A 27577-nucleotide genomic window follows, 5' to 3' on the forward strand; every position below is an offset into this window, starting at 1 on the left:
ATGTCTAGCCGTAGAAAGTCCTCCACCCCCTGCATGGTGAGGGTCGTCTGCGACGTGCCTGAGCAAGGTGACCCGGATGAGATGGAGGTGGACAAGGGCATGTGTGAGAAAGGGTCGTCAGAATCGTGTGAATCATCTGGCGAGATTAGCCGAGAGCGACCGGTGAATCTAGAGAATCCAGACCGGCAGATGTTCGCTAGTCCGGCTGAAGAAGAGACTCAGGAACGGCTAGAACGAGAGGAGCAGTCGGCACAAGAAGAAGATGTACAAGAAGAAGAACAAGATGCCGCCGTTGAAGATGTAGGAAACGGAGAGGTCAAGGGAATGGAGTTGTCCGAGCCCGAAATGGATTTGTCCCCAAACAGGCGGCAAAAAGGCTATGAGTGTAAATACTGCCCATTTTCTACACAGAACCTGGATGACTTTAAACAGCATGTGGATTCCAGTCACCCTAATGTCATTCTCAACCCGCTGTATCTCTGTGCCGTCTGCAACTTCTGCACCAAGAGGTTTGACTCTCTCACAGGGCACAATGAAACCCGGCACCCAGGCGAGACAAACTTTAAGTTCAAGAGAGTGAAAAAGAACAATCAGACTATCTTGGAACAGACAATCGAAGATGAGGGCAATTCAGCTGAGTGTGTTTTGAAGAACGGACACGGACAGGGTGAAAACAATGACAGTGGTGCATTTCCCGGTTGCATATCGACCACGGTGAGAACGCCAGAGAGTATTCAGTCGCTCTTCCAAGGGAACAAACTGAAAAGCCAGCTTGACAACCTCCTCCAGAAGGATCGTATCACGGCGGTAAACATCAATGGAACCGTCATCATCCCTGAACCGACCATCCTCCAAGGGCTCTCCCATGTAACACCATTTCTCCAACGCCCGCCCAACTTCAACTCTGTACCAAAAATAGCTGTTCCCCTGAACACCACCAAATACAACCCATCCTTGGACAACAATTTAACACTGATCACTTCCTTTAACAAGTTCCCATACCCGACACACGCAGAGTTCTCCTGGCTGACTGCAGCCTCCAAGCACCCAGAGGAGCAGATAAAAGTCTGGTTCACTACCCAGCGCCTGAAGCAAGGCATCACTTGGTCCCCAGAGGAGGTGGAAGAAGCCAGGAAAAAGATGTTCAACGGCTCCATCCCTCCGGTCCACCATACATTCACCGTCCTGCCTACGAGCCCCGTCTCCCAGCCTTCTGCCAAAGCCGTCCAGCCTCCTCTCGCCCAGCACTTGAATCATATAAAGACGAGTATCTCCAATGGTTTAACCACGGTCACCAACACAACTGTTCCTGCTGGAATTACCGTCGGCTCGAGCCACGTTTTCAAGCGGCCGCTCCCGACAATGTTTGGCCCCGAACCAAAACGACCCGTGATGGCAGTCGCCCCCCACTCCGAGGAGAAGCTCCTTATGGCCCCTCCCCCTCCCCCGCCCCCTCTTAAAGACCGCCTCCCCATGGCTCCACCTCCTGTTCCCATGGAGATGAAGAGACCTGTAGCATTTCCTCTGGCCTTTATGGAGATGAAGAGGCCATCGGCTGCTGTGCCTTTAATGCCACCATCATCATCATCATCATCATTATCCTCGTGTTTGTCGTCCAAAGGGAAGCTGCTCATAATGGCAGCCCCTCAATCATCAGCAAGCCACAAAACCAAGCCAGCAGTGTCACTGCCCTCCATCATCTTTCCAGAGGCTTTAACTAGGCGTTCTATGTTGCCCCCGCCCATCATCGCCCCGCCGTACAAGAGCTATCTAATGCCTCACCCTTTGTCCATCTCTTCCAAAGAAAAACACCCACTCACCCATGCTCTGTTAGCCCCGGATATCAAATTACCAAATTCACCTACTTTCACACCCCCTCAGATACGGAGGCCGACCATCATCCAGTCTGTCCGCGCCCCTGTCAACGTCCCGTCCCAGACTCCCAGGTGCCCCTCCGATGGCAGCCGATTAAAAGAGCAGCAAGCCGTTGAGCTGAAAGCCAGCTTCCCCAGAGGAGACACGGGGCTCCCGCTTTTATCAGAGGCCAACGGTGTGTCCAGCATGGACGCCAAGTGGCCCCACAATCATCACAGTCCCCACATCCATAACAATGGCATCATACAACTGGACGGCGGCGAGCCACTGGCGGCGAGACAGAGGTTGTCGGTCCCCACCCACTTCCCACTGCTGGAGAGGATGAAGGGGAAGACATCGGAGCAGCTGAAGGTCCTGGAGGAGAACTTCCAGAGGAACAGCTTCCCCACACTCTGCGACGTGGACAGTTTGGCGGTCGCCACGCGGCTATCTCGCCAGGAGATCGACAGCTGGTTCACGGATCGTCGCGCGCTCCGTGACGACCTAGAACAAGCCCTGCTCAACTCTATGGGCACCAAAAGGATGAGCGGTAGCAGCGGTGGCGTAGCTGATAAGAGACTACATCAACAGCAACATCAACAATCCATACAACTGAATGGTATTCATAAACCAAGCAACGGTGGGGTCCATCTTAAAAGCCCTCCCATCTTTCCCATTGTCGCCCCCTTCCTCACCCCTCTCGCCCCCTCTATGGTCCCCCCAATTTCTTGCTCAGTGCCTGCAGATAGCCGATCAATGACACTCCTCAAGGACGTTTTTGCGCAAACGCGGTGGCCTTCCCCTGAGGAGTACAACCAGCTGGAGGCTCGGACAGGCCTGGCACGCACCGTCCTCGTGCGTTGGTTCAAAGACGGCCGCTTCGCACTGAAGAGTGGCTCGCTGGAGTGGACGGACCTATTTAACAAGATTAACAGTATTGGCGGTGGCCAGGTGTCGCCGGTGAGCTCCTCTGAGAACTCCCTCGGCCTCGTCCAGCGCTGCCAGGAAGGAAGCATAACAAATAGCATCAGCAGTAAGGTATTGGAGATGGATCTGGGCAGGCTAACGGAGCAGCAACAGGAGCTCCAGGACTGGTTCACCAGCAGGTACTGGAGCACAGTGCTTTTCTTAGATGCATGTTGATGATGTTTGTATATGTATTTTAGCTGAGGTCAAATTTTTTAGTTAAGTTTTGTTCATGGTTTAAACAAAATTCTCCCGGGGGACCGACATTTTCTAAATACAAACATTATTTTTGTAGGCTATTATGTGGGCTAAACTGAAATGTTAACCATTTTCAGGCACTATACAATTACAGAACAAGCCTTCAACAACTAGCCTTATATTTCTCAAGAATAATTAACTTTTTTTAAGGCACATCTCACAACTTTTCATAAAACTGGTGCTGAATCAAAAGTCAAAGTAAGGAAAGCTGATGTCTGCACACAGGATACTTCTGCCACTGATTCATTAGGTTGTGTGATTGGTCGGTTGTGTGATCAGTATAGTTTGTTTGTTTTGGGCTAATAAAGCACAGGACGGCAGTATATTGTGTTTATTAGGTTGTATCATGTCATGTGCTTACATTTGTCTATGTTTGCCCCGCCTCCTACTGTTAAGCCCCACTTCCTACTGTTAAGCCCCGCCTCCTACTGTTAAGCCCCCTGGTAAAATCATAAGTCAAAGGTACATTTTGGAACCCAATTTTGGTATGCCTCCACCAGAGAAATTGATTTTATAATGGGTGATTTTATAGACATCTTGGTAGACAAATTCACCGGCCACGGCCAGAATATACCAGCTGGTGGACAGTGTTAATTTCCCAGCCTGAAAGTGAAAAAAGTTATGAACTACAGTAATCTATAGTTTAACACAATCCCTGCCACGCAATATGAGCATTTTATAGCTCTGACGCCACCGCTGTAAGCCTATGGAGTCTCTCACCTTCTTTGCAGGGCTATAACTATTTTAATAGTATAGCTATATCTGAATTACTATGGCCCATTCGACATCGGGTATCTATCGTTCAGGATGTGGGAACGTTATATTTTTCCATTCATACATTGTCGTTTAATACCGTCGTGAATATAAGTATGTTTTTAGAGTGGTCTGCGGTAATTCCTAGAACGTGAGTTATAGGCCCCGATGCATATTATACTTAATCGATTGGCATTTCGTCCCTATACATGCTACAATAAAAATGTCAAATGCATATGATCGGTATATATTATGCAGAAAAAATAAATAACGCACATCCTCCGTTTGTTGGTGCTGAGCCAAACTGTAAAAACAGTAATACATAAGAACATGCTTGAGGAAGACCGGTAAGGTCGAAACGTTGCATCTACTGCCTTTTTTGTTTATTAAAATCACCTTGGAACTACAAGTGAGTTGCGAGCCTCAGTATATATTATGCTCCATCATGCATGAAGGAAATGGGGGGGGGGGGGGTCGTTTCTGATTAATTGATTGTCAATAACGGCTTTCTTTAGTACAACATCATACGTTGATCAGATGGATTGCAATGAAAGAAATGGACAATCGAGCTGGAATTAACGTTGGATTCCTCTTACCTCTGGCCGATGATAGTGGATGAATTTTTTTTCAAATATTTTATTGCCATCTGCTAGATCGTATGTCCATTTGGCCGACACCATAAACTCCAAAAGCATAATGATTCTTGCGTCTCGAAGGCGATTCAATGCACTCAACTGTTCATCTGGATTCACGTTACAAGAAAACTGCACCGGGACGACATTCACAGATGCACAGAGTCATACTTCCTGTAGAAAAGTAAGTGCAACATCGGCCGAAATCCACCAGGCGGCGGTATCGGGCCGTTGCAATCGCAGACAGAGTGTCAGCGTTTCCCAGAGCCTTGGTGGATGAATTATGAATGGCAACAGTGAATAAAATAAATAACGATCACAATAACGAGTTTACTCGTTGTTGGCGATATTCGATTGGCGGGCAATACCGAGTTAACTCGTTCTTGGCGCAGAATGTGTTAATATGGATTTAACATTAGAAGATAAACAAGTGGTTTTTGACCACTAGTTGATGAAATTGGCACTATAAATAAAAAATGGTGCATGTTCTTCCATGCACATCATGGGTACAGGGATGACATAGAACACAAACACAGTGTGCTGGAGTTGCCTTTGTGCTCCCTGTTGATTGGTCTATATGATCTCCCTCTAAATCTAACAAGCTAACTGCCTGTCAATCAAAGGAGGTCAGGCTTGGCGGCATCTGGGTAGTGTAGAGGTAAAAGCACTTGCTTGGGAAGCCGGTGAGGGTATTAGTCCTGGTCATTGCATTAGTGACTCCTACTGGTCGATTGGGCGCCTGTTAAGCAGGGAGGGGATCTGGGGAAAATGGTGTGAACCTCTGCACGCGTTACGTTCCCCCAGTGAAACTCCTACACCCTCTCCAAGCCGACAGTGGGGCAATGAGCGCAACGACCAGGAAGGGAATTGGCATAACGACTAAATTGGGATGGGTGAAAAATACAGACAAATTTCAAAAATTTAAATTTACTTTTTATGAGCACATTTATTCAGCTCGTACATTACATTACATGAACATAGAAAACTGTAAATGTATGAGAGGCGCTAGTTGAACTAAAGTCAAGTAGTTTACAAGAGAGATTCTGTTGGATTCCTTTTAACAGACTGAGGCACCAGAATGGACTGGAGAGGAAGAACGGGGGACAGAATGGAGGAGGAGGAGGCCCCGGGGAGGTGTTCGGGAGCTGGCTGAACGACGGGCACGTGAGGAGAGGCCAGGAGCCGGTCTCGGACAGAGAGAAGAAGATGGCGGAGGACACGTCCGGGAGGCTGACGGGATAAAGAGGTGGGGGTCTGCGTAGAGTGACGGCGGTTTCATCTGAAATAATTGTAATTGCTATTGGTTTCAATTAAGGCGAGACAGTCTGGTAATTAGGCAAAACAAATATTTTAATAGATATCACTATGAAACCTTCCCAGTTTGTTATGTACATAACAACTAAGAAAAAATTTATTGCAAGTTTTCTGAGATGTTATGTTTATATATGCAAAATAGGCATTACCTAATTAAATATGCCCTAATTAGCATCTATCGCCAGGAACAGAATCACCAACACACAACATCTTTGTTTCATTATGTTGAATAAATGTACTATAAATCAGGCTATTTACATTTACATTTACATTTAGTCATTTAGCTGACGCTTTTATCCAAAGCGACTTACAAGTTCTGTACGACAAGCCATCAGGAAGGGCACAACTCTATCAGCTGAGTAACAATGTTCATCAAAGTGTTGAGTGCTACAGTGTAGGTTAGTTTATTAGGACAAGTGCATGACAGTATGGTTAGTTAGGGTTAGGGTTTTTTTTTTTTTTTTTTTTTTTTTAATTCAGATAATGGTTGAAGAAGTGCGTCTTTAGTCGACGGCGAAAGATTGGACGTGTTTCGGCTGTCCTAACTGGGGTGGGTAGTTCATTCCACCATTGTGGGGCAAGGACTGAGAATAGGCGACTTCTCTTTGATGACCCTCCCGGAGCTTGGATAGGAGTAGGTCTGAGGCGGCCAGAAGATGCAGAGCGTAGGGGTCTTGAGGGTGTGTAGTTAGAGACCATTGACCGGAGGTAGGCGGGAGCAGTTCCCTTTGCCGCACGGTATGCTAGGTCGAGGGCCTTGAAGCGGATTCGTGCAGCAATGGGGAGCCAGTGCAGGTCCCTAAGAAGTGGGGTGACATGGGCCGACTTCGGTAGGTTTGAGATCAGGCGGGCCGCTGCGTTCTGAATGAGTTGAAGAGGCTTAGTGGCAGTGGCCGGGAGGCCAGCGAGCAGTGCGTTGCAGTAGTCGAGGCGGGAGATGACTGTTGATTGGACGAGGAGTTGGGTGGCTTCTTTTGTCAGGAAGGGGCGGATCCTTCTGACGTTGCTCAGGAGGAATCGGCAGGTTCTGGTTGTCGCTGCGATGTGAGCAGAGAAGTTCAACTGGTCGTCGAGGACAACACCAAGGTTCTTGGCGGTCGGGGACGCGGTCACAGCTGCATTCTCGACTGTGATGGAAAGGTCGGTCAGGGGGGAGGATTTGGCCGGCAGGTGGAGCAATTCTGTTTTGCTTAGGTTCAGTTTGAGGTGGTTGGTCGTCATCCAGGCGGAGATGTCGGACAGACAGGCCGAGATCCGCTCAGAGACGTGGATATCTGAGGGAGGGAAGGAGAGGAAGAGTTGAGTATCGTCGGCATAACAGTGGTAGGAGAAGCCATGAGACGTGATAATGTTACCCAGTGATTTAGTGTAGAGGGAGAAGAGAAGGGGTCCTAAAACCGAGCCCTGGGGGACACCCGTCCGCAGGGGGCGGGTGGCCGACAGGGTCCCTCTCCATGACACTTGGTAGGAGCGGTCATTGAGGTATGATGACAACCATGTCAGCGCAGAGCCAGCCACTCCCATTCCTGCGAGGGCCGCGAGGAGGATCTGGTGGTTGACTGTGTCGAAGGCTGCAGATAGATCTAGGAGAATCAGGACAGAGGAGAGGCCTTTCGCTTTTGCTAAGTGAAGTGCCTCTGTGACCGCAATGAGGGCTGTCTCTGTGGAGTGACCAGTCCTGAAGCCTGACTGATTAGGGTCTAGGAGGTCATTCTGTAAGAGATAAGCAGTAAGTTGGTTGGATACAGCACGTTCAAGTGTTTTAGAAAGGAAGGAGAGAAGAGAGACAGGACGGTAGTTGCCTATGACGGTAGGGTTCAGGGATGGTTTTTTTATGAGGGGCGTGACTCTGGCTATGAATGATATATCAACAAACCCCTATATAAAAAGAAGCAAGTTATAGATAGGGAGAAATGTGGAAAGTATGGTATGTGTAGGTGCTAGGGAAATGGATATTTAATCTTTTACGTGTAAGAACAATGCATAAAAACGCATAGAAACTCATTTTTGGGAAAATGCCCTCAATGTTCTGTATTGTAATTGTGATTTATGGACACAATCAGACAGAATTAAGTAAAATAAACAACTAATTGTGTGTTTTCGATATTTTATTGCCACTAGTTTGAAATAAAACATGTTAAGGAAGAAAAATATTGTAAAAAATCTCAAAATCAACCCCCAAAAAATGTACCTATTCAGCCTTAACTCATTCTGCGCCAGCCATTAGCCGGGTCCCCTTGTAGCTATGCCACGCTTTAAAGATAGGAGTGCGTCACCTTGTCTGTAGAGCTATATCTATATATTCTATATTATAGCTATGGGGACAATACTATGGTCATTTGACAGTGACTTTCTTCCAGCCAAGATGCAAAAAAGAGATAATTTTCCCATGCATACGTTCGAGCGTTATCCCGTGGTGAATATAAGTATAATTTCTGTGGTCTGGGGTAATTCCCGAAAGGCTGAGTTATACGTGTATTCTACTTTATACAACGGCATGCAAATTTCTCGATTCTGACTGGCTGAAACAGTCATTTTACACGTGTTTATTCTTCACAATTCCACGCTCTTTGTCCCAGGACCCGCCCACAACCGAATCACTATCACTCCGCGTGCGAGTTAAAAAAAATAAACAAGATGGCGGACAATAATCTTTACAAATGGATATGTTGATAGCGTCAAAACGACTAAATATAAAGCGATTCTGTCAAGGCGAATGTCTTAGACGTTTAAACAATGTTGGATGATGTAATTGATGGGTCATGAATCATTGTGTAGCAAAAGAAAAATCGCGGATTGATTGATTGATAAATTTGCAATTTTCTTTTCAATTTCTACTTCCTTCTCCCTGACTGCAGCGTTCACTGTCACACTGTCCGACGCTGGCGTACCAACCCACACACACACACACACACACACACACACACACTCCTGTCTGCAAGAGTCAGACTGAGAGAGAAGCAGCGCTGTTTTAAGTGAGCATGGTCTATTGAATTGATTGATTGGTTGATTGCTAATTTTATTACTGTACGCCTGATTTCCAACTGGTTAAGTTTAGGCTAAAAAAATAAATAAAAAAATAGGGCGAAGAAAACTTTTTTTTTCTTATAGGGCAAAGAAAACTTTTTAATTTGTTTTACCTACTTTCTATAGAAGCATCTAAGAATGAAGTTCTATAGAAAGTAGGTCTGCATCCCCTTAACAATTGTGTGTATTGAGCTGTACTGTATTGTACCCATTCTGCATCTGGTAATACAATTTTCAATCAATCAATCAATCATTCCAATAACCACTAACTTCATAATTAAAAACTAAAGAAAAGTTGGATGTGTTAATTGGTTGGATGTCTTAGTTGAAAGGCAGTTGGATGTGTTAGTTGGTTCGATGTCTTAGTTGAAAGGCAGTTGGATGTGTTAGTTGGTTGGATGCCTTAGTTGAAAAGCAGTTGGATGTGTTAGTTCCAATAACACACAGTTGGATGTGTTAGTTGGTTGGATGCACTTCAAGCTGCTTCCACATGGAGGCAACTTCTCTCAACCATTCCAATAACACACAGTTGGATGTGTTAGTTGGTTGGATGCACTTCAAGCTGCTTCCACATGGAGGCAACTTGTCTTTTTTGTAGTTGTGGGAACTACTTTTTCTGGCGGATGGTTTTTTCAATAAATCTTCGATTAATGTGTGTTTATTGTATAGCAATAAGGTTGGATGAATGTGGCAGTTGTATAAAAGCATTACACCACTTGTAGTCGTGATTTGTGAACAATAAACCATGCCTAGGGGGGTCTAACGACCACCCCTAGGCATGGTTTATTGTTCACAAACCACTCCTGCGCGTGATGTAATGCTTAAATAAGCTTTGGCGTTTCTTGCCTGGACACGCTACTATTCCCAAATCAAATGTATATAATAGGTATTATGTTGCATCATTGTTACATTCAATCCTAAAATATGGCTTGTTTAGGCCTTGAACGTAAAGTGGTGGACACAGGACAAGACAAGAGTTATCAAAAATAACTATTTATGAATGAATGAATTCGCACAGCTAACTCAATGAACAAAAAGATGTGGAGCTGGGCACTCCAGACTCCAAAATTCATGATATCACAATAATGCACAAAGGCAAAAAGGACAACAAGCCAAAAATAAACAAGTCAAGCAGTGAGCAGGTGAGACTCTGGAGAGCTGAGATCTCTTGTGAAGTGGGAGACGAACTGCTGCAGCCTGCACTCTGCTCTGCTTTGTAGGCGTGGTGCCTCAATCACCACACCTGTGGCAAATTAGAAAAGCGGCCATTTTAACTACAAGCAAAAACAACAGAAGAGTGTGTCAATCAACAACCACCAATTAGTGACAGCACACTACAGCCGCAATGTGAATATGCACCACAGGCAGTAAGGCCATGTCCACACAAATCCAGATATTTAGCAAAACCCACATTTTCTTCCACGTTTGGGCCTTTCATCCACACGTAAACAGTGTTTTCAGAAACATAAACAAAGATTTTCGAAAACGCATTTTAAAGTGAAGATTTTCCAAAATATCGGTTCAGTGGATCCGTGTAGCCACTGTAAACGCATAGTCTAGATAAACGATGACGTCACAGCTCACTACGCATGCTCATACTGTTGTTCTATGGCAATAGGCGCCTGTAGCCTTGAAGCGCATTAAGGTAATAACAATGGACAGCGCCTGGTGCTGAAATGGCAAACAGAAGTATACAGTTTCTTCCCCCTCAAATGTATATATTTTCTTTTATTGATCTCTGCCTCTTAAGCAGTACTGTATATTTGTATATCTTGTATCATAAATGTCTGGCTGTAACAGTACTGTATATATCTACTCCAGTGCCCTGACAGATTCGGCCATCAGACGTTGCTTGCGTGTAACGGAGATGTATCTGTTATTTAGTTAGGCCTACTGGACATTTTCATTGACATAAGTAGACTTTCCGCTTTTGTTTATTTATTAAGTTAATATAAACCGTGTTTCGAAAGTTTTTGAGGTGGAACACAAACTGTTCCAAAGATATTTAATGTTTTGCTAAACATGTCTAGTGTTGCGCCCGGCTTCAGTTAAAAGCCAAATTGCATTCTAAATTTAGTTAATAGACGCCAGACAGAAGAGCGTCTGCACCTGATGCGCTCTGATTTCTAAACAACACCAGAGCGCATCAGGTGCAGCCGCTCTTCTCTCTGGCGTCTATTAACACTTTGAGTGCCGACGACGCAAATTGTCGTTTGATTTTTTTTATTAGCGATCTGAATTCATATTTCATCAACCGAGTCTCCCGTTGGTACAGCAGACCCTCTAGGAGCTCAGATGGGAAAATACCGCCCCCTATCGTCTATCCCTGTGTAACTGCAGGCCATTCGATTAGACTGGTGGATCTGTGTGGGGGGAGCCAACTGGCTCCATTATGCTGGCGAGGGATCTGATGAACATGGAAGTGATCGTGAGTTGGAAAGCAGCCTGGAATATATATTTACAGCAGCCAATAATCAATCAATAAACGCGATCGATATTTGGAATGGCGATCAGGAATTGGAATCATCTTTTTGGAGAACATCTGATCTAAGGTAAGGAGTCTATGTTACCAGTTTTAGGATAATCAGAGCTGTATTAATTGAGATAACAGCGTGTCCCGTATGTGTATGTGGCTGTGTGTGTGTGTGTGTGATGTTGAGGAAATTAGGTAATCGATTTCTCAGCTCGCTTCTATAGCGTGCATAAGTACACATATACTATCGATAATCTAGCGTTTATTTGAAAACTATTCATAAATAGGCCGACAAATGACAACGTGTCTAGCGTATTCGAGAATATTCCAATAAATGCCGTTTATGAGGGAATCTTTCTATTTTCCGGAAATTTTCGAGAAAACTATAGCTTTTCGAAATGCTATAAAAAGGATATGAACCGATTAAAAAACAATCCGTTTCGACAATGTTGACTGCAAACAAGTCATTGATAAGCGACGGGCAGATTAGACACATAGCCATAATTTAAAACATAGATTATGCGTTTTTAACGCTAACATTGAAGTGGATGATGGCATTCAAGGGGGTACAAGGGAAAACACGGCCGGCACTGAAAGTGTTAACACAATTTAGAATTAGCTATTTGGTCTAAAGCCGGGGACATTGTATCTGATAATCGTCCTGTCCGCTCGGTACCGCTATGGTATTTGAGATATCGCGTATCGCCACATACTGGCCCGGCATGCTTGTTGGAGAAATGTATATGCGTTTATGTGTTTGTGTCTGGATCGAGTTTTGTTTTTTAACACTGTCGTGTGGACGAGGATTTTTTTTAAACAGAGCCTGAAAATATACGTTTTGCAAAATATCCAGATACGTGTGGGCATGGCCTAAGTATCCCTCCACCATGTGAAAGTAATACATAACAATCATGAATGCATGGCATGACAAGCTAGATGTCACAGCATGTTGTTAGCACAATAGCTACCAAGCTAAGCTACGTTAGCTTCTAACGTTGTATACACAATATGTACAACGACACAATGATTTACATTATTAAAAATATGGTAACGTGGTTGTGGCTTTTACAAATAGTGGTTAGCTTTAGAGATGGATGGCTATGATCACGGAGCAATAGTGTTAGGTGAAACAGATACATTTTCATTCATCACTCCTCGGCTAGTAGTAGCAAGGCTCTCTGCCTGCCACTAGCTGTGTGTGACTCTCAGAGCCCCTCGCTGCCCTGCACCTGACGTGACGTCAGCATTAAGATGACACACGCACGTTATTGATCCATGGAATAAAATATGCATGTGCGTGGAGCTTGTGGTTTGGTCGACAAAATGTTTGATAAAAACGCTAAAACTGGGTCAATTTCGAAAAAATTTTTCCCCTCTTCATGAAAGTCAGCGTTGGCCTAGTCACATTGTTTATTGAACAAAAATACAACCTGCAAGTTGGCCTTTAAGGCCAGTTTTTCATTACAAGTTTTCACTGTGCGTGAGGTTGTTTGTAGAGCAAAATCTATATTTTATATTATTGCTATGTGTCCATTGTCATTGTCAATTGACAGTATAAACCTTCCCTTCAATATGCCATAATGAAATAATTTCATCAATACGTTCCCGTTTTATAGCGTCGTGATTGAATATGAACTATATACCGGAATGGTCTGGGGTAATTCCTGCAAAGCTAGTTACAGGGCGCTAAGCTAATAACGTTAAATCGATTGGCGTTTCGGCCCTACACAAGCTAGAGTTAAAAATCTAAATGCATATGATTGGTATCATGTTCCACCATGAATGCATGAAAGGGGGGGGGGGGGCAGGGGAAGTCGTTTCTGATTATTGATTACCAATAACGGCATCCGTTATTGCAACATCATACGCTGACCGGGTGGATGGCTATGAGAACAAGGCCCGATCAGGCTGAAATTGACGTCAAATCGCTCTTACCTGTGGTCGGTTGGATTCCAAAAAGAATTTCCCAGTTATTTGATCGCCATCTGGTAGATCGATATGTCCATTGGCTGATGCTATATTCCTTTACTGCATACTGAATTCGGCGTCGCAAAAAGTATTCCAGGCGATCTGGTGAAGCCATAGCTTTAGGCTAACAGAAAAGTTAACCGCAGCAAAAAAAAGTGACACCCGGTCTGAAACAGGGGAAACTGCATTCTCGAGACAGCGCCAATACCAGGATCTGGCCGGTACTGCACTTTCGGAGTCCCAATATGCCTTTTCCAGCCAAAATACAGCTCTGTGACAACATCTGGGATATTAAAATGGAATAAAAACAAAAACAAGCTTATCACGTATATACGTGGTTGGCCGTGAATCGGTTAACATAACCTGCACCCTCGGGGTCGCAGTATGCCTTCTAACGGCAACTGACATTGAATAGAATATTGAAATCGGAAAAAAAGGAGAAACTATCAAATAACGAATATACTCATTGTTGGCATTCAAAGGATGGCGCCCAATAACGAGTATAAGTGTTGTTAGCGGGGAATGAGTTAAGGGGCCACGGTGGGCTACATGTTAGAGAGTTATGACTAAGGTCGCTGGTTCAATCCCTGGACGAGGTTCAATCCCTGGGTAAGAGGTTGCTGATCCCCAGGTTGTAATGTGTAAGGCTTCGCTACGCTAGCTATATATATATAACAGACGGTCAAATGAATGAATAGATCCCTCATTAATCAATTCATGTATATCATATAATTACATTTGATCATATAGTAAACATTTTCTTACTCGGACGCATTCGCTAGTACTTACATGTGAAATTCGGGCCACCTATCACAACCTACTGTATCCTGTCAGCCTGAGACCTGACATGTTGGAAATGGTCCAATTTTGTCAACACTTCAAAGGAGAGTCTTCTCGACGCAACCTTGAGTGAAAATAACAAATTCAAATCAAGATGCAGCATCCGGGAAGCTTGGTCCCACAATCTCTATGATGTGGGTCTGAGGCTGACAGGATACAGTAGTGTGGTTATGATGGAGGTCTCAGGCTGACAGGATACAGTAGGTTGTGATGGAGGTCTCAGAATAGAGTAGTCTGCTGATGAGAGCTGGAGGTGAGGTGGGGGTACAACACTGACACACGAGCAATGAATTAAAATGATCAACAAACAAGTCTAATCCTTTTCATACAAAGGGGTTAAAGCGTGCCACTGTGCCATACGCCTTTGTTGCCATGACAACTTGTGATGACAACGTTCTCTCCAGCTGTTTCCCCTCCTAGAGTTATTTGAGGAGGGACAGTAACCCCCTCCCCAAAAAAAGAAAGAATGAATGCAAAAAGGTCTGTTCTGGTAAGTCTGACTGGAGTGGAGTGGAGTAGGAAACGGAAGGTGGGGATCAGAGCTAAAAGTAGGCTGTCTACATCTGATTATTGTAAAAAGCAAAACAAGGGGAGAGGAGAGAGAATGATTAGTTATCAAAACGAAGAGCGCGGATGGTAAGATGAGATAAGATATTCCTTTATTGATCCCCTCTGGGAAATTCGTGCATCATAGCAGCATGGGGGAGGGGGGGGGGTACAGGTATGGGAAGGGTAATAGAAGAAAGACAATAAATATAGGCAATAAAATGTTATCTGAATATATAAATATGAGAAAAATAAACAGTGTAAACAATATAATTAACTCTGAATATAGAAAATATGAGAAAAATAAACAGTGTAAACTAGGGGTGTAATGGTACACAGAAGCCACGGTTCGGTACGTACCTTGGTATTGGGGTCACGGTTCGGTACAAGTTTGGTACAACAGATTTTTTTTTTATAATTACATTTTTAGTTTATTTTTTATCTACTTTTTCTCCCCATTTTTCAATTTTTCTCCCGTCCCCAATTTCGTATTGTCCAATTCTACCCTCCCCTGTCTCGAACGTTGTTAGGCCATGCCTCCCACAAGCCGGCTGCAATGTGGACGAAGCCTTGCATCACGTGTCCCCTCCGGTATTCAAGGAGGCAGCCGTCGCATCTTTTCACCTGCACAGCGCGATCTCTCAGCGGCGAGGGTCTGCGTGGGAGGTACACGCCGCCCTCGTCGCTTCCTGATTCTACTGCACAGGCGCACCAACCGACCTGTAGGAGTCGCTGTCCACAACGTCCGATCCCCACCCACCAGCTTCCCACCCCCTAATACTGCCAATTGTATTAGTATGAACGACCAGCCAAGCTGGTAGCAACGCCGAGAGCTGGGCTCGAACCCAGCATCTCCTGCGTTGGTGGCGAGCGCCTTGCCCACTGCGCCACCTAGCCGCCTATAATTTAATTTATTTAAAAATATATATATATTTTAATTTTTAATTTTTAATAATTTATAATTATTATTATATATTTATGATAATTATTATTATTATTAACACTTTCTCTGCCACGCGTATGTACATCATTATACCATCCTCTGCCAGCTCTATTTGTCTATGGAGAAGTTCCCCTTCTTTGCAGGGCTATAACTTTTTAAATTGTATTGCTAAATTGACATTACTATGGCCCATTCAACGTCAATTATCTATCGTTCAGGATGTAGGAACGTTATACTTTTTCATTCACATATTCATACTAAAATACGGTCTAAAGTATAAATATGTTTTTATCGTTTTCTGCAGCATTCTGCAGAACGTGATTTATAGCCCTAAATGCATTATATTGATGATCAAATACAGTTTGATAGCGATCGGTGCCAGATAAAACATTTCAAATGGACGTGCTTCCAGAAGTTACTACTTATCATCTGATGTTGACCGGATGGGGGGGGGGGGTCGTTTATAATTCCGTGGCCAACGTTAGATGATTCATGTAGTGTGGGTGATATGATCATTAGAGCAGTTTGTAACGAACACGGTAAAAATAAACGCTGAAACGTACCCCAGTCTCCTCGGGCCGTTGGGCGATGAGCGTGGAGCAAAAAGATTCCTATTATGGGATGTTGAAATATGCGATCCATCTCCAGGTTGTATAATAGTATATACGTCCAAATCATGTTGTTTATCGAGTTATTGGTAACGGATCGCTATCCATTGTGTCGAGCTCGAGTCCCGGGACCTATAGCGAGTGGTCGGACCGAATTTGGATGAGCACCAGTTTCCGTTTCCGGTTTTTGGGCGATCCGCCGATCGGCCACCAGATGGCGCTCTTGAACCGTTGGAGAGTTGAGAGGGGATCAACAGTAGATCTCAAGTCTCCGCGGGAGAAATATGATTGCGATCACAGATTTTTGAAATATTGATCTCAATGACGTGTTACGGCGTCATTGGCAGATTAAGCATGGCGGGGAATGACGAGTTACGGCGTCCTTGGCGATTAAAGTGTTAAATAGAATAATTTTCTATAGGCTTGCTGTGGTAGTCAGTGATACTGGTGTCATTCTGTGTTCAGGCATCCACTTGCCTACTGCCCCTTTAACAACTTATCCTTGTAAGTTTCAGTTTCACGTCTAGAGAGAATTTTACTTCACGAGACTGAATACTAGAGAACAGATGACATGTTACAACTAGGAATGCTCGATATTGGCTTTTTTACCGATACCGATATACCGATATTGTCCAACTCTTAATTTCCGATACCAATATCAACCGATACCGATATATGCAGGGTTTCCCCCCCCCAAAAAACGTAATAATTTCAGGTAATTAACATTACATATCTCTTGTTGTGGAATTAACACAACATTATGCATACTTTTGACAATATCGGCCGATAATATCGGTAGGCCGATAATATCGGACATCCCTAGTTACAACAATGGCAAAGGATTATTTGGATTTAAACACAGTAGCAGTTCAACTGGAGATGAGCTCAGATGATCAGTCCGGAAAAGTATGTTTATTTTTTTTTATTTGATCAGCTGTGCCTGTGAGAGTCCGGCAGGGGAGAATGTTGGTGTGTTCGTTGGCGACGTGTCTTTCCATTGGTTTCATTTGGTTGACATTATTGGGCGAAAGAAAACTGTAAAATTGTAATGACCCTGCAGCTGTTCCAATGTAAATGTGCCTTCCTCCGTGCACTTTCGCCCGCTCTGAAGTCGGACTCTGTGTGCCCGGCCACGCGCGCTGTTCTCACACGGACATGGAACCCACGAGTGCATGCATGCGCGACTGGTGTGTTTGCGCTGTAAGGCGTATTCTTCGTATGGCTGCGCGTACCGCACCGTGACGGCCGTACCGTAAATTCACGGGACAAATACACGTACCGTTACACCCCTAGTGTAAACAAAGGTGCAGATTATGGTCTGTATGCCCTTTATTGGTTATAATATATGTTACGTAATTTACGTGAGTTTTTACTCCCATCTCTATTTATCAGAATCAGAATCAGAAAGGTCTTTATTACTATTAACACTTTGAGTGCCAGCAGGGGGCGCCAGAAATAGCACTTGAGTGCCAGCGCTGTAGTCAATGGGAGGGCGATCACATTTGCGAACGCATAAACTATATCTTAAATTATGGCTATGTGTCTAATACGCCCGTCGCTTATCAATGACTTGTTTGCAGTCAACATTGTCGAAACGGATTGTTTTTTAATCGGTTAATTTCCGTTTTATACCATTTTGAGAAACGCTAATTTTTTTAAACTTCCAGAAAAAATAAAGATTCAGCAGGAATCGCGCTTTACTGGAATACACAAAACACATTGTCATTTTTCGGCCTATTTATGAATCGTTTTCAAATAAACGCTAGATTATCGATAGTATATGTGTACTTATGCACGCTAGAGAAGCGGGCTGAAAAATCTATTATCTTATTTCCTGATCAGCACACTCACAGCCACACACAAAAAAAACTCTGATTATCCCAAGACTGGTAAAATAGATTCCTTACCTCAGATCAGATGTTCTCCAAAAAGATTATTCCATTTCCTGATCGCCATTCCAAATATCGATCGCTTTTATTGATCCAACGCTGGTTACTGGAAACACATATTCCACGCTGTTCTGAGGGTCGGCGATGACTGGGATCGTCTCCGGTTACATGCGTGACAAGTAAAATGTGGATTCCGGACTCTTTTTTTCCCATCCATTTCATTCAGTCCAATCCAATGGGTGCAATACCATCCGGAGAGACGATAGGGGGCGGTATTTTCCCTGTTCGAGCTCAGACAGATCCCCACTGGTAACGTGAGGCTAGATTGATGAAAAATGAATGGAAATCGATAATTTCTCGTTCTTGGCACTCAAAGTGTTACACAATTTGATTTGGTAGTTTTTGGTGTGACATTAACGGACAGACTCTACCGGTATACATTTTTCTTCACTTATGTCAGCCACCGCTCATGGCAGGAAAATAACACAGAAGAAATAAATAGCATGCATTAACACATTAATTGCCAATAACAGAGATATCTTGTAACGTGGATCAATATACACACCTCGAGTGCATTGGATCGCTTTCGAGACGCAAGAATCAATATGCTTTCTGCGTTTATTGCGTCATAAAAACGGAAAATGGATCTAGCAGATCGACGTCAAATAATTGCAATTTTTTTCCTCCAGACGCATCGGCCAGAGGTAACAGGAATCTAACGTTATTTCCAGCTCGATTGTCCATTTATTTCATTGCAATCTGTCCGATCAACGTATGGTGTCTTACTAAAGAAAGCCATTAGTGACAATCAATGAATCATAAACGACCCCCCCCCCCTTTCCTTCACGCATGATGGAGCATAATGTATAGCGATCATATGCATTTGACATTTTTAATATAGCGTGTATAGGGACGAAACGCCAATCGATAATGTATAATACGCGTCAGGGCCTATAGCGACAGCGTGCGTTCTAGGAATTACTGCTATACAGTCTAAAAACATACTTATATTCTCGACGGTACTAACACGACAATGTATGAATGGAAAAACGTTCCCACATCTGGAACGATAGATACCCGATGTTGAATGGGCCATAGTAATGTCGCTATAGCTATAATATTCAAAAGGTTATAGCCCTGAAAAGAAGTTTGAGCCACTCCATAGGCTTACAGCACTGGCAGAGAGTGGTAAAGATGAGCATACTGCATGGCACCCAATGTGTTAACCTCTTAACCTGCGCCCCCAAAAGTGGCCATTTTAGTTTTTTTTGCAAACCAAAATACTATACTTTATACTTATAGCACATGCATGAGCCTGGTCTCTTTTGAAAGATAACCTTCTGAAGTTTATGATACAATAAAGAAAGATCACTTTTGTGCTAATGAAATAGAGTAACATAGGTCTGAACTTGAGTTGTAGCAAAACTTGTTACTCAAGTTTTTCAGTAGTAGTTAGTAGTCCAGAGGTAGTATTTCTCCAGAAGGTGGTATGGCTTAAGAAATTTGTGATTAGTAGTGATTTTGGTAAACTGTGTACAATGAAAAACTCTGTTTTCTCATAGACTTCAATTCATTCAGCTGTTTTTCTCTTCCTGTTTTCGCTCGTTAGTTTTTCACCTAGATCCCTGATTCATACATCCCCATGTGGGGTATCATTGGAAAGCCACACTCATTGGCTACAACCCTCCACAATAATTCTTACGCCAAATGATTGACGGAACTAGAGCCCCAAGAGTCGGGAGTGGTATTTTGCGCAATACCGTGTACTTTGCACAAGCCTCAAATATCGGCAAGTAACTCGAGAACCGCTGAACGGATTTTGTCACGTGAAAGGGCTATCGACAGGTAACAAATAAGCCTTAAATTCTATATATATATTGTATTACAAAATATGCACACCAGAGCCACTAGTGGTCGTAGAGCTGGGCGATAAAACGATAACGATAACTATCGCAATAAATTATTTCCTTGAAATAAACATGAAACGTGGTCGCAAAGTTTCGATATATCGATTTTCCAAGCTTGGATATGAGCACACGCACTAACAACCAATCAGTGAAGGAGATGGCCGACAGCGGAAGGAGACGTAGAGCTCAAGTAGCAAACGAGGCTGGCTAGGATAATTAGCTTGCACAGCGCTATTTTATAGTTTACCTGCCGAGTTGGTGTGTGTTTTGAATTGTGAGGGTAACTGTTATAGTAGTGTGGGGTATACGGTGGACGTCGTTGCAATGTATTGGGGCGGAACAGAGTATTTTATGGTCATATTTAGTACATTGTCATGGAATACACCGCTTGGAAACGAGGCTGGCTAGGATAATTAGCTTGCACGGCGCTATTTTACAGTTTACCTGCTGAGTTGGTGTGTGTTTTGAATTCTGAGGGTAACTGTTATAGTAGTGTGGGGTATACGGTGGACGTCGTTGCAATGTATTGGGGCGGAACAGAGTATTTTATGGTCATATTTAGTACATTGTCATGGAATACACCGCTTGGAAACGAGGCTGGCTAGGATAATTAGCTTGCACGGCGCTATTTTACAGTTTACCTGCCGAGTTGGTGTGTGTTTTGAATTCTGAGGGTAACTGTTATAGTAGTGTGGGGTATACGGTGGACGTCGTTGCAATGTATTGGGGCGGAACAGAGTATTTTATGGTCATATTTAGTACATTGTCATGGAATACACCGCTTGGAAACGAGGCTGGCTAGGATAATTAGCTTGCACGCCGCTATTTTACAGTTTACCTGCCGAGTTGGTGTGTGTTTTGAATTCTGAGGGTAACTGTTATAGTAGTGTGGGGTATACGGTGGACGTCGTTGCAATGTATTGGGGCGGAACAGAGTATTTTAGGGTCATATTTAGTACATTGTCATGGAATACACCGCTTGGAAACGAGGCTGGCTAGGATAATTAGCTTGCACGGCGCTATTTTACAGTTTACCTGCCGAGTTGGTGTGTGTTTTGAATTCTGAGGGTAACTGTTATAGTAGTGTGGGGTATACGGTGGACGTCGTTGCAATGTATTGGGGCGGAACAGAGTATTTTAGGGTCATATTTAGTACATTGTCATGAGATACTCCGCTTGCTCTGGCTAACTGCTAACGTGCGCGGACTGATGACGACATCAACTCGACTCTCGAGACATTCGCAGCAGCAAAACAAGTCTATTAATAGCCCGTCCATCGGCGCCGGGCATAAGAAGTTAATTAAACTTGACAGACATTATATCGACGATAATTATCGATATCGAGTTATATGAAAATAATTTTATAATTTTATCGCGATAACGTTTTTGGCCATATCGCCCAGCCCTAAGTGGTCGCCAAAGTGCCGGTGTGCAAATCATCCTAAAAAAGGCCCACATGTGTGTAAAGGTCCTATAGATAATATTTCTATGTAGAGTAATCTTTTTTTACATCCACATATATTTTAGAAAGGTGCGGAATAAAATTTGATTGATTTGAATGAATTTATTATTTAAAACATTTCCAAGCAGGTCTAAAATTAATGTTGTTTACATGTTGCGTGCATGTTTCCCTTACCTACTTCCCATTTCCCCACGTGGAATGCACCTGATTGGATGTGGTGCTGGTGCGCTAGTGCGACATCTAGTGGCTGAATGTTATCTATAGCACCTTTAACTCCATGAGCGCCTAGAGGTCGCTGTTTACCGTCTGGTAAGAAGGCCAGCGCTCTATTCAATGGGGTTAATGCCGGTGTTTGCGAGTGCTAAAACTATATTAAATATTATAGCTATGGATCTAATAAACACGTCGATTGTCAGTGAGTTTCTTCCGGTCAACATGCAAAATACAGATAATTTTTTCATACATACATTTCCGTTTTATACCGTGGTGAATATGAGTATAGTTTTAGAGTGATCCTGTCGAATCCCAATAAACTCCAGCAAACGGCGCTTCAATGCATTTCCTTAGAAATCGTGCCATTTTTATCGCTTGATTTATGAATCGTTCTGAAATAAACGCTAGATTATGGGTATTATGTTTCATCATGCACGCACGGAAGCGGGGGAGGAAAAGTTGCCCCTCCGTGCTTTGGTTGGCGCCAATGGCACACACACACACACAGACACGTTGTGATTGTATTGGTATTGGCCTTTTGCGAGCTCAGACCCATTCCCAATGATAACATCAGGCTGGATGGATGAAAAATGAATGGATATAGCGAATAAAATAAATAACGATTAAAACCCAACTTTTCTCGTGATTGGCGCTCAACCACCGGCGAGATAACCCAACTTGTTTCGTCATTTGCGCAGAATGAGTTAAGGCCCTAACTAGGCTACTGCGCAGCAAAAAAAGAGAGAGATGCTTGCTCCAATGCCACTAGTGAAAAAGTTATGTGATGTCTCCTTCAGTACCTCACTTACGTTTAGCCACTCTGCCCCTAGTGGTGGCTCAGAGGAACTGTGCTTTGTGTGAAGCACTGTGGTCCTTTTTAAAATGTGTCCTTTTTTATTTATAGTTTGTATTCCTATGACTCATCTTCTATCTATTCTCATCTGGGGGACAAAGAAACAAACAAACTATCACAGCTATGGGGCGGCTATGGCTCAGGGGTAGAGCGGAGCGTCCAATGATTGAAGGGTTGGTGGTTCGAATCCCGCTCAAGCCCATGTCCATCCCATTGCCGTTGTGTCCTTGGGCAAGACACTTAACCTACTTGCCTCGTATGAATGTGAATGAATGTTGGTGGTGGTCGGAGGGGCCGTAGGCGATGATTATTCGCCACGCTTCCGTGAGTCTGCCTCAGGGCAGCTCTGGCTGCAATTGTAGCTTACCACCACCGGTATGACTGTGTATGAACGAATAATGGACTCTGTGAAGCGCTCTGAGTCAGAGAAGAGCGCTATATAAATCCAATCCATTATTATTATTATTATTATTATTATTATTATTATTATTATTATTATTATTATTATTATTATTATTATTATTATTATTATTATTATTATTATTATTATTATTATCACCATGATAATAATAATAATTATTATAATTATATTAATTATAATACATTTAATGTAAAAATGCCTTTCAAGTAACCCACGGTTTGCCTTACAATAGAAAAATTATACAAAACAAAAAACAACAACAGGAGTCCTGACAAACACCAGGGAAAATTAATAAGAAAAGCCTGGTTCTCTTCAATGTCTCTTCAGTCTTGGACTCAGCGCTGTGGCTTGAGGCAGGGAGCGGGTAGGAGCAGGCTCTGTCCCCAACAGAAACCAGTCTGGGATGAGGACGGATGAAGAGTGTCAGAGGAGCGTGGCTTACCAGAGGAGGTGTAGGTGTGGAGGAGGTCAGAGGAGCGTAGCCTACGAGAGGAGGTGTAGGTGTGGAGGAGGTCAGAGGAGCGTAGCCTACGAGAGGAGGTGTAGGTGTGGAGGAGGTCAGAGGAGCGTAGCCTATGAGAGGGAGAGGAGAATGTCAGGAGCGTAGCCTACGAGAGGAGGTGTAGGTGAAGAGAAGGTCAGAGAAGCGTAGCCTACGAGAGGAGGTGTAGGTGTGGAGAATGTCAGGAGCGTAGACTACGAGAGGAGGTGTAGGTGAAGAGAAGGTCAGAGAAGCGTAGCCTACGAGAGGAGGTGTAGGTGAAGAGGAGGTCAGAGAAGCGTAGCCTACGAGAGGAGGTGAAGAGGAGGTCAGAGAAGCGTAGCCTACGAGAGGAGGTGAAGAGGAGGTCAGAGAAGCGTAGCCTACGAGAGGAGGTGTAGGTGTAGAGGAGGTGTACTGTAGGTGAGGAGCAGGTGAGGAGGGGGCCCTAAGGTCGTGGAGACACTACTGTAGATGAGCAGGAGCATTTAATTTGTGATGTTAAGGTCACTTCAGAACTTATTACATGATATTGTACTTTCACAGGTTATTCTGCTCCAGGACCCAAGTGAGAAATGTGGGTGTTTGACCCTGTGACTCAAGCTTATTAAAACATATTGCATGTTGTGAAAGTACTAGGGCTGAGCCCAAAACGTTCGAACGTTCAGACCTTCGTTCGTTACGTTGGCATTCGAATCTTAATTAATGGGTTCGAACCTCCCCTTTTTTTTCTTTTCGATTTTCGTTATAATTTTTTTTAATTTATTTTACACTAAAAATATATATCAGAATGTGATATATATCAGAATATCACAGTACTATGTTGCATTTACAATCATTCTAAAGTCACGCGCGAACACAGGTCACAACAACACAGTCTAGTGGGATGAGGAGGGGTCACCGTCATATCAGGAAATTAATCAATCATGCAAAAAATAGAGTATAGTGACTCACTCACCCGTCTTATTTAATAATACAACGTTTCCAAATAGACGTTTGGATTAAACCAAGTGTATGCAGTAGGGATGGGTACCGAATTAGGTACTTTTAAGGGTACCGACCTAATCACGCCGGTACTACCGAGTACCGATTCACGTGAGATCCGCCAGTGACACATTTTGGTACTGTGAAAAAATATATATACTGTATAACGATTTATTCTTTTTTTTTATTCTGACGACATCAATGTTTTGTTTACCGCGAAACGAAACCTATGAAGTGTGCATCACGTCAATGTTCACACGCACAATACACGCTTACCTAGGATTTGACTTGATTAACAACAACGCAGTCGGGGCAATGGCAAGCGGAAACGGTCGCAAGTGTTGTTACACTTTACAAAGCTAGATGCAGACAACGCTCGCTGCAATATTATATTATATACTATACACACACATGAATACCCCCCTCACTGAATGAGTTGTATTGTATTGGCAATGTGATTAAATGAAGGCTACAGTTCTTATGAGTACAGAGAAATACAGTGGTACCGCTGCAAGCTGCTCACCTGCCAAAACCTCAGATATCAGACTTATCTGAGAGGACAGTTCCCACACACTGTACTTCACCTCTGCACATAATTTTTTTTATTTAAACCGTATAAACGGCATGCATCGTTACTTAACATGGGTTAAAAGAACACGCCAACATTTTGGGAAATTAGCTTACCGTCTTCTCCAGAGAGAGACAAGAAGATAGATACCAGTTTCCTCTCTGTGCGTTCAGTAGAAAGCTATCTGGCTGCACGTTAGCCTAGCTTAGCACAATGAATGGAAGCGGACATGGCCGGTTAGCCTAGGCATTGTCCAACTAACACCTCTCCCGAAGGCTAACCGGTCATGTCCGCTTCCATTCATTGTGCTAAGCTAGGCTAACATGTTAAAATCACAGGGAGCCGTGTCCACATTGGCATGAGTTATTCGATGTTGGGGGTTTGACGGGAGGAGGAGGAGGAGGAGGAGGAGGAGGAGGAGGAGGATGTGGCGTACAGTACGTGTCATCCCACTCATTGTATTACACTTGTTTTAATCGCAGCAACACCGGGCCTTCATTTAATCACATCTACAATGCGCAATTTTACCATTTTCCCTTTTACATGGATTAGAGGTGTGTGTGTGTGTGTGTGTGTGTGTGTGTGTGTGTGTGTGTGTGTGTGTGTGTGTGTGTGTGTGTGTGTGTGTGTGTGTGTGTGTGTGTGTGTGTGTGTGTGTGTGTGTGTGTGTGTGTGTGTGTGTGTGTGTGTGTGTGTGTGTGTGTGTGTGTGTGTGTGTGTGTGTGTGTGTGTGTGTATTAGAAGCTGTATTTCACAATGTGTCCTAGTTCCCAACAGCACCAGGGTACACAGAACACAAACACCCTGGCAGCACAATCACTTTTTAATCCCCACACCCTCCCTCCCTCCTTCTTTTTTTGGGGGGGAGGAGGGGTGATCTGAGCTCGTTGTGAAACTGACATTTTTCTGTGTAAAAACATTTAATTGTCTTTTTTTGTCGTTCCTTGCAGGTGGAGAGGAAGAGTTGCCGCCACCGCTGTCAGTCGCACACCTGAGAGAAAGGAAAGGCTTGAATCCACAAACAGAAAGAGTTTTTTTTTTTATCTCTTGATTGTCCCATCCGCGATTCATGCACAACATTTTCTCAGTCATGCTGGAGGTCATCTTGTTTTTTTTATCAACAATAGCCCTCTGCTCTACCGGTACCTAACGTGTAAGCAATGGATGGGTTTAAGTAGAACAGTAAAAGATCTCACCTCCTTTATCCAGGGGTAAGGTTTGGTACACAGTAGCTACCATCAGAGATGGAACTAATGTATACAATCAGAAAAAAAGAACAATTGGGACAGTGAGTTGGTCTTTTATCGTCACCACGTGGTTTAACATGGAGGCCTATGAAGACAGCCTGTTCTTTTGTCTCGCTTTTTTTGTCGAAATCCATATTACACTACGGATGTTTAAATGAAGACTTCCTTACTGTCCCAAAAATTTCTGCTTTTTATCCATATATCACAATCAGCATCTCTGGCTACTTAACTTGTGAAGCAAGATGGCGATGGATCACTCTCCCCACCGGAACAAAACCATAAGGAAGGGTTTCATCCCAGACATTTCACCGTTTGGGAAAAAGTGACACGAAACATTTTTCATCGTTGACAATCTGAGGACGTTCGCTTATGAAAAAAAAATTATCTGGTCAGGGTTAAGGCATGAATTCATGTTTAACACTGATAAAGCAATGAATTGGAGTCAATTATTATCCCTTGTTTTTTTCAACATCTGAATGAAAAAAAGCTTTTGAAAACAGAGATATAATAAAAAAGAAAAGAGGAGTCAATGGACACCCTTGGCCTTTCAGGTAGTTAAAACATCTCCATCCGAATGGATACCCAGCGTGTTGGAATGAAACCCTTTTGAATCAGCTACTGTATCTCAACCAGGGGCCATAGTAGAACTACTGTTTCGCTGTCTTGTCAGTGTGCTTGCTGCTTCACCTTACCTGCGGATAAACTAGATGCATTTTATACCGTCGTAAAACCCTTTCAAAACTACAGATCCAGACTCTGGTTTCCCAAAAGCATCTTAGCGCTAGTACCATACATTAAACATCAAAATTCATTGCTGTTATTATGTTGAAAACTTCTGAAAGTGTGTACGGTCCTTCATGCATTGGGTCATTTCAATAACCCATGAGGTCCATGAAACCCATTAAAATGCCATTGTATCATTTCAAAAAATTTGACCATAACTTGAAGGGCTAGAGAGGGCCTTTCTTTGTGTATCATCGTGACAATTGACCTATCTCTTTCCTCGATCCTCCAATCACAACTGTTGCTTCGGCAACAGCAACAGTTGTGATTGGAGGATCAGGGAACGTGGGCGGAGCTTGATATGTTGATGTCATCCAGGTACACCTAGAGTACGGTGAGGCGAGGAGAGGCGAGGTTGCCATAGAAGGTTGATAATGTGGTAATGGATAATGACTTTTGTTTCATGTGTAGACTGGGCATGGAAGTTCATCACGCTGCTGGAATGCTTGTTCAAATGATGCCTTTCTCAGTGTAACACAATCAACTTTCTGAGTCTGATGTAGCTGCATCAGACTCTTGTCTGAATCTAAGCTTTCTAGAGCACACGCGGGCCTCAGGAAATGTCTGACAATTTCTTGCTCGCTCAT

At 43.6% G+C, this 27577-nt stretch overlaps 1 protein-coding gene across 1 annotated transcript; it reads left to right on the forward strand.

Annotated features, from left to right (window-relative positions):
* On the forward strand, window positions 1-26035 carry zhx2b (zinc fingers and homeoboxes 2b; the record flags this gene model as incomplete). The annotated part of the gene is made up of 3 exons (XM_084312006.1): window positions 1-2960; window positions 5528-5709; window positions 25911-26035. The coding sequence occupies 2 exons, from the start codon at window positions 1-3 to the stop codon at window positions 5703-5705; spliced, it is 3138 nt and encodes a 1045-aa protein (XP_084168132.1). The 3' UTR covers window positions 5706-5709; window positions 25911-26035.
* Window positions 26036-27577: the final 1542 nt, after the last annotated feature.

This window comes from Notolepis coatsorum, assembly GCF_963971535.1.
Source record: "Notolepis coatsorum genome assembly, chromosome: 4".
NCBI classification, from domain to species: Eukaryota; Metazoa; Chordata; class Actinopteri; order Aulopiformes; family Paralepididae; genus Notolepis; species Notolepis coatsorum.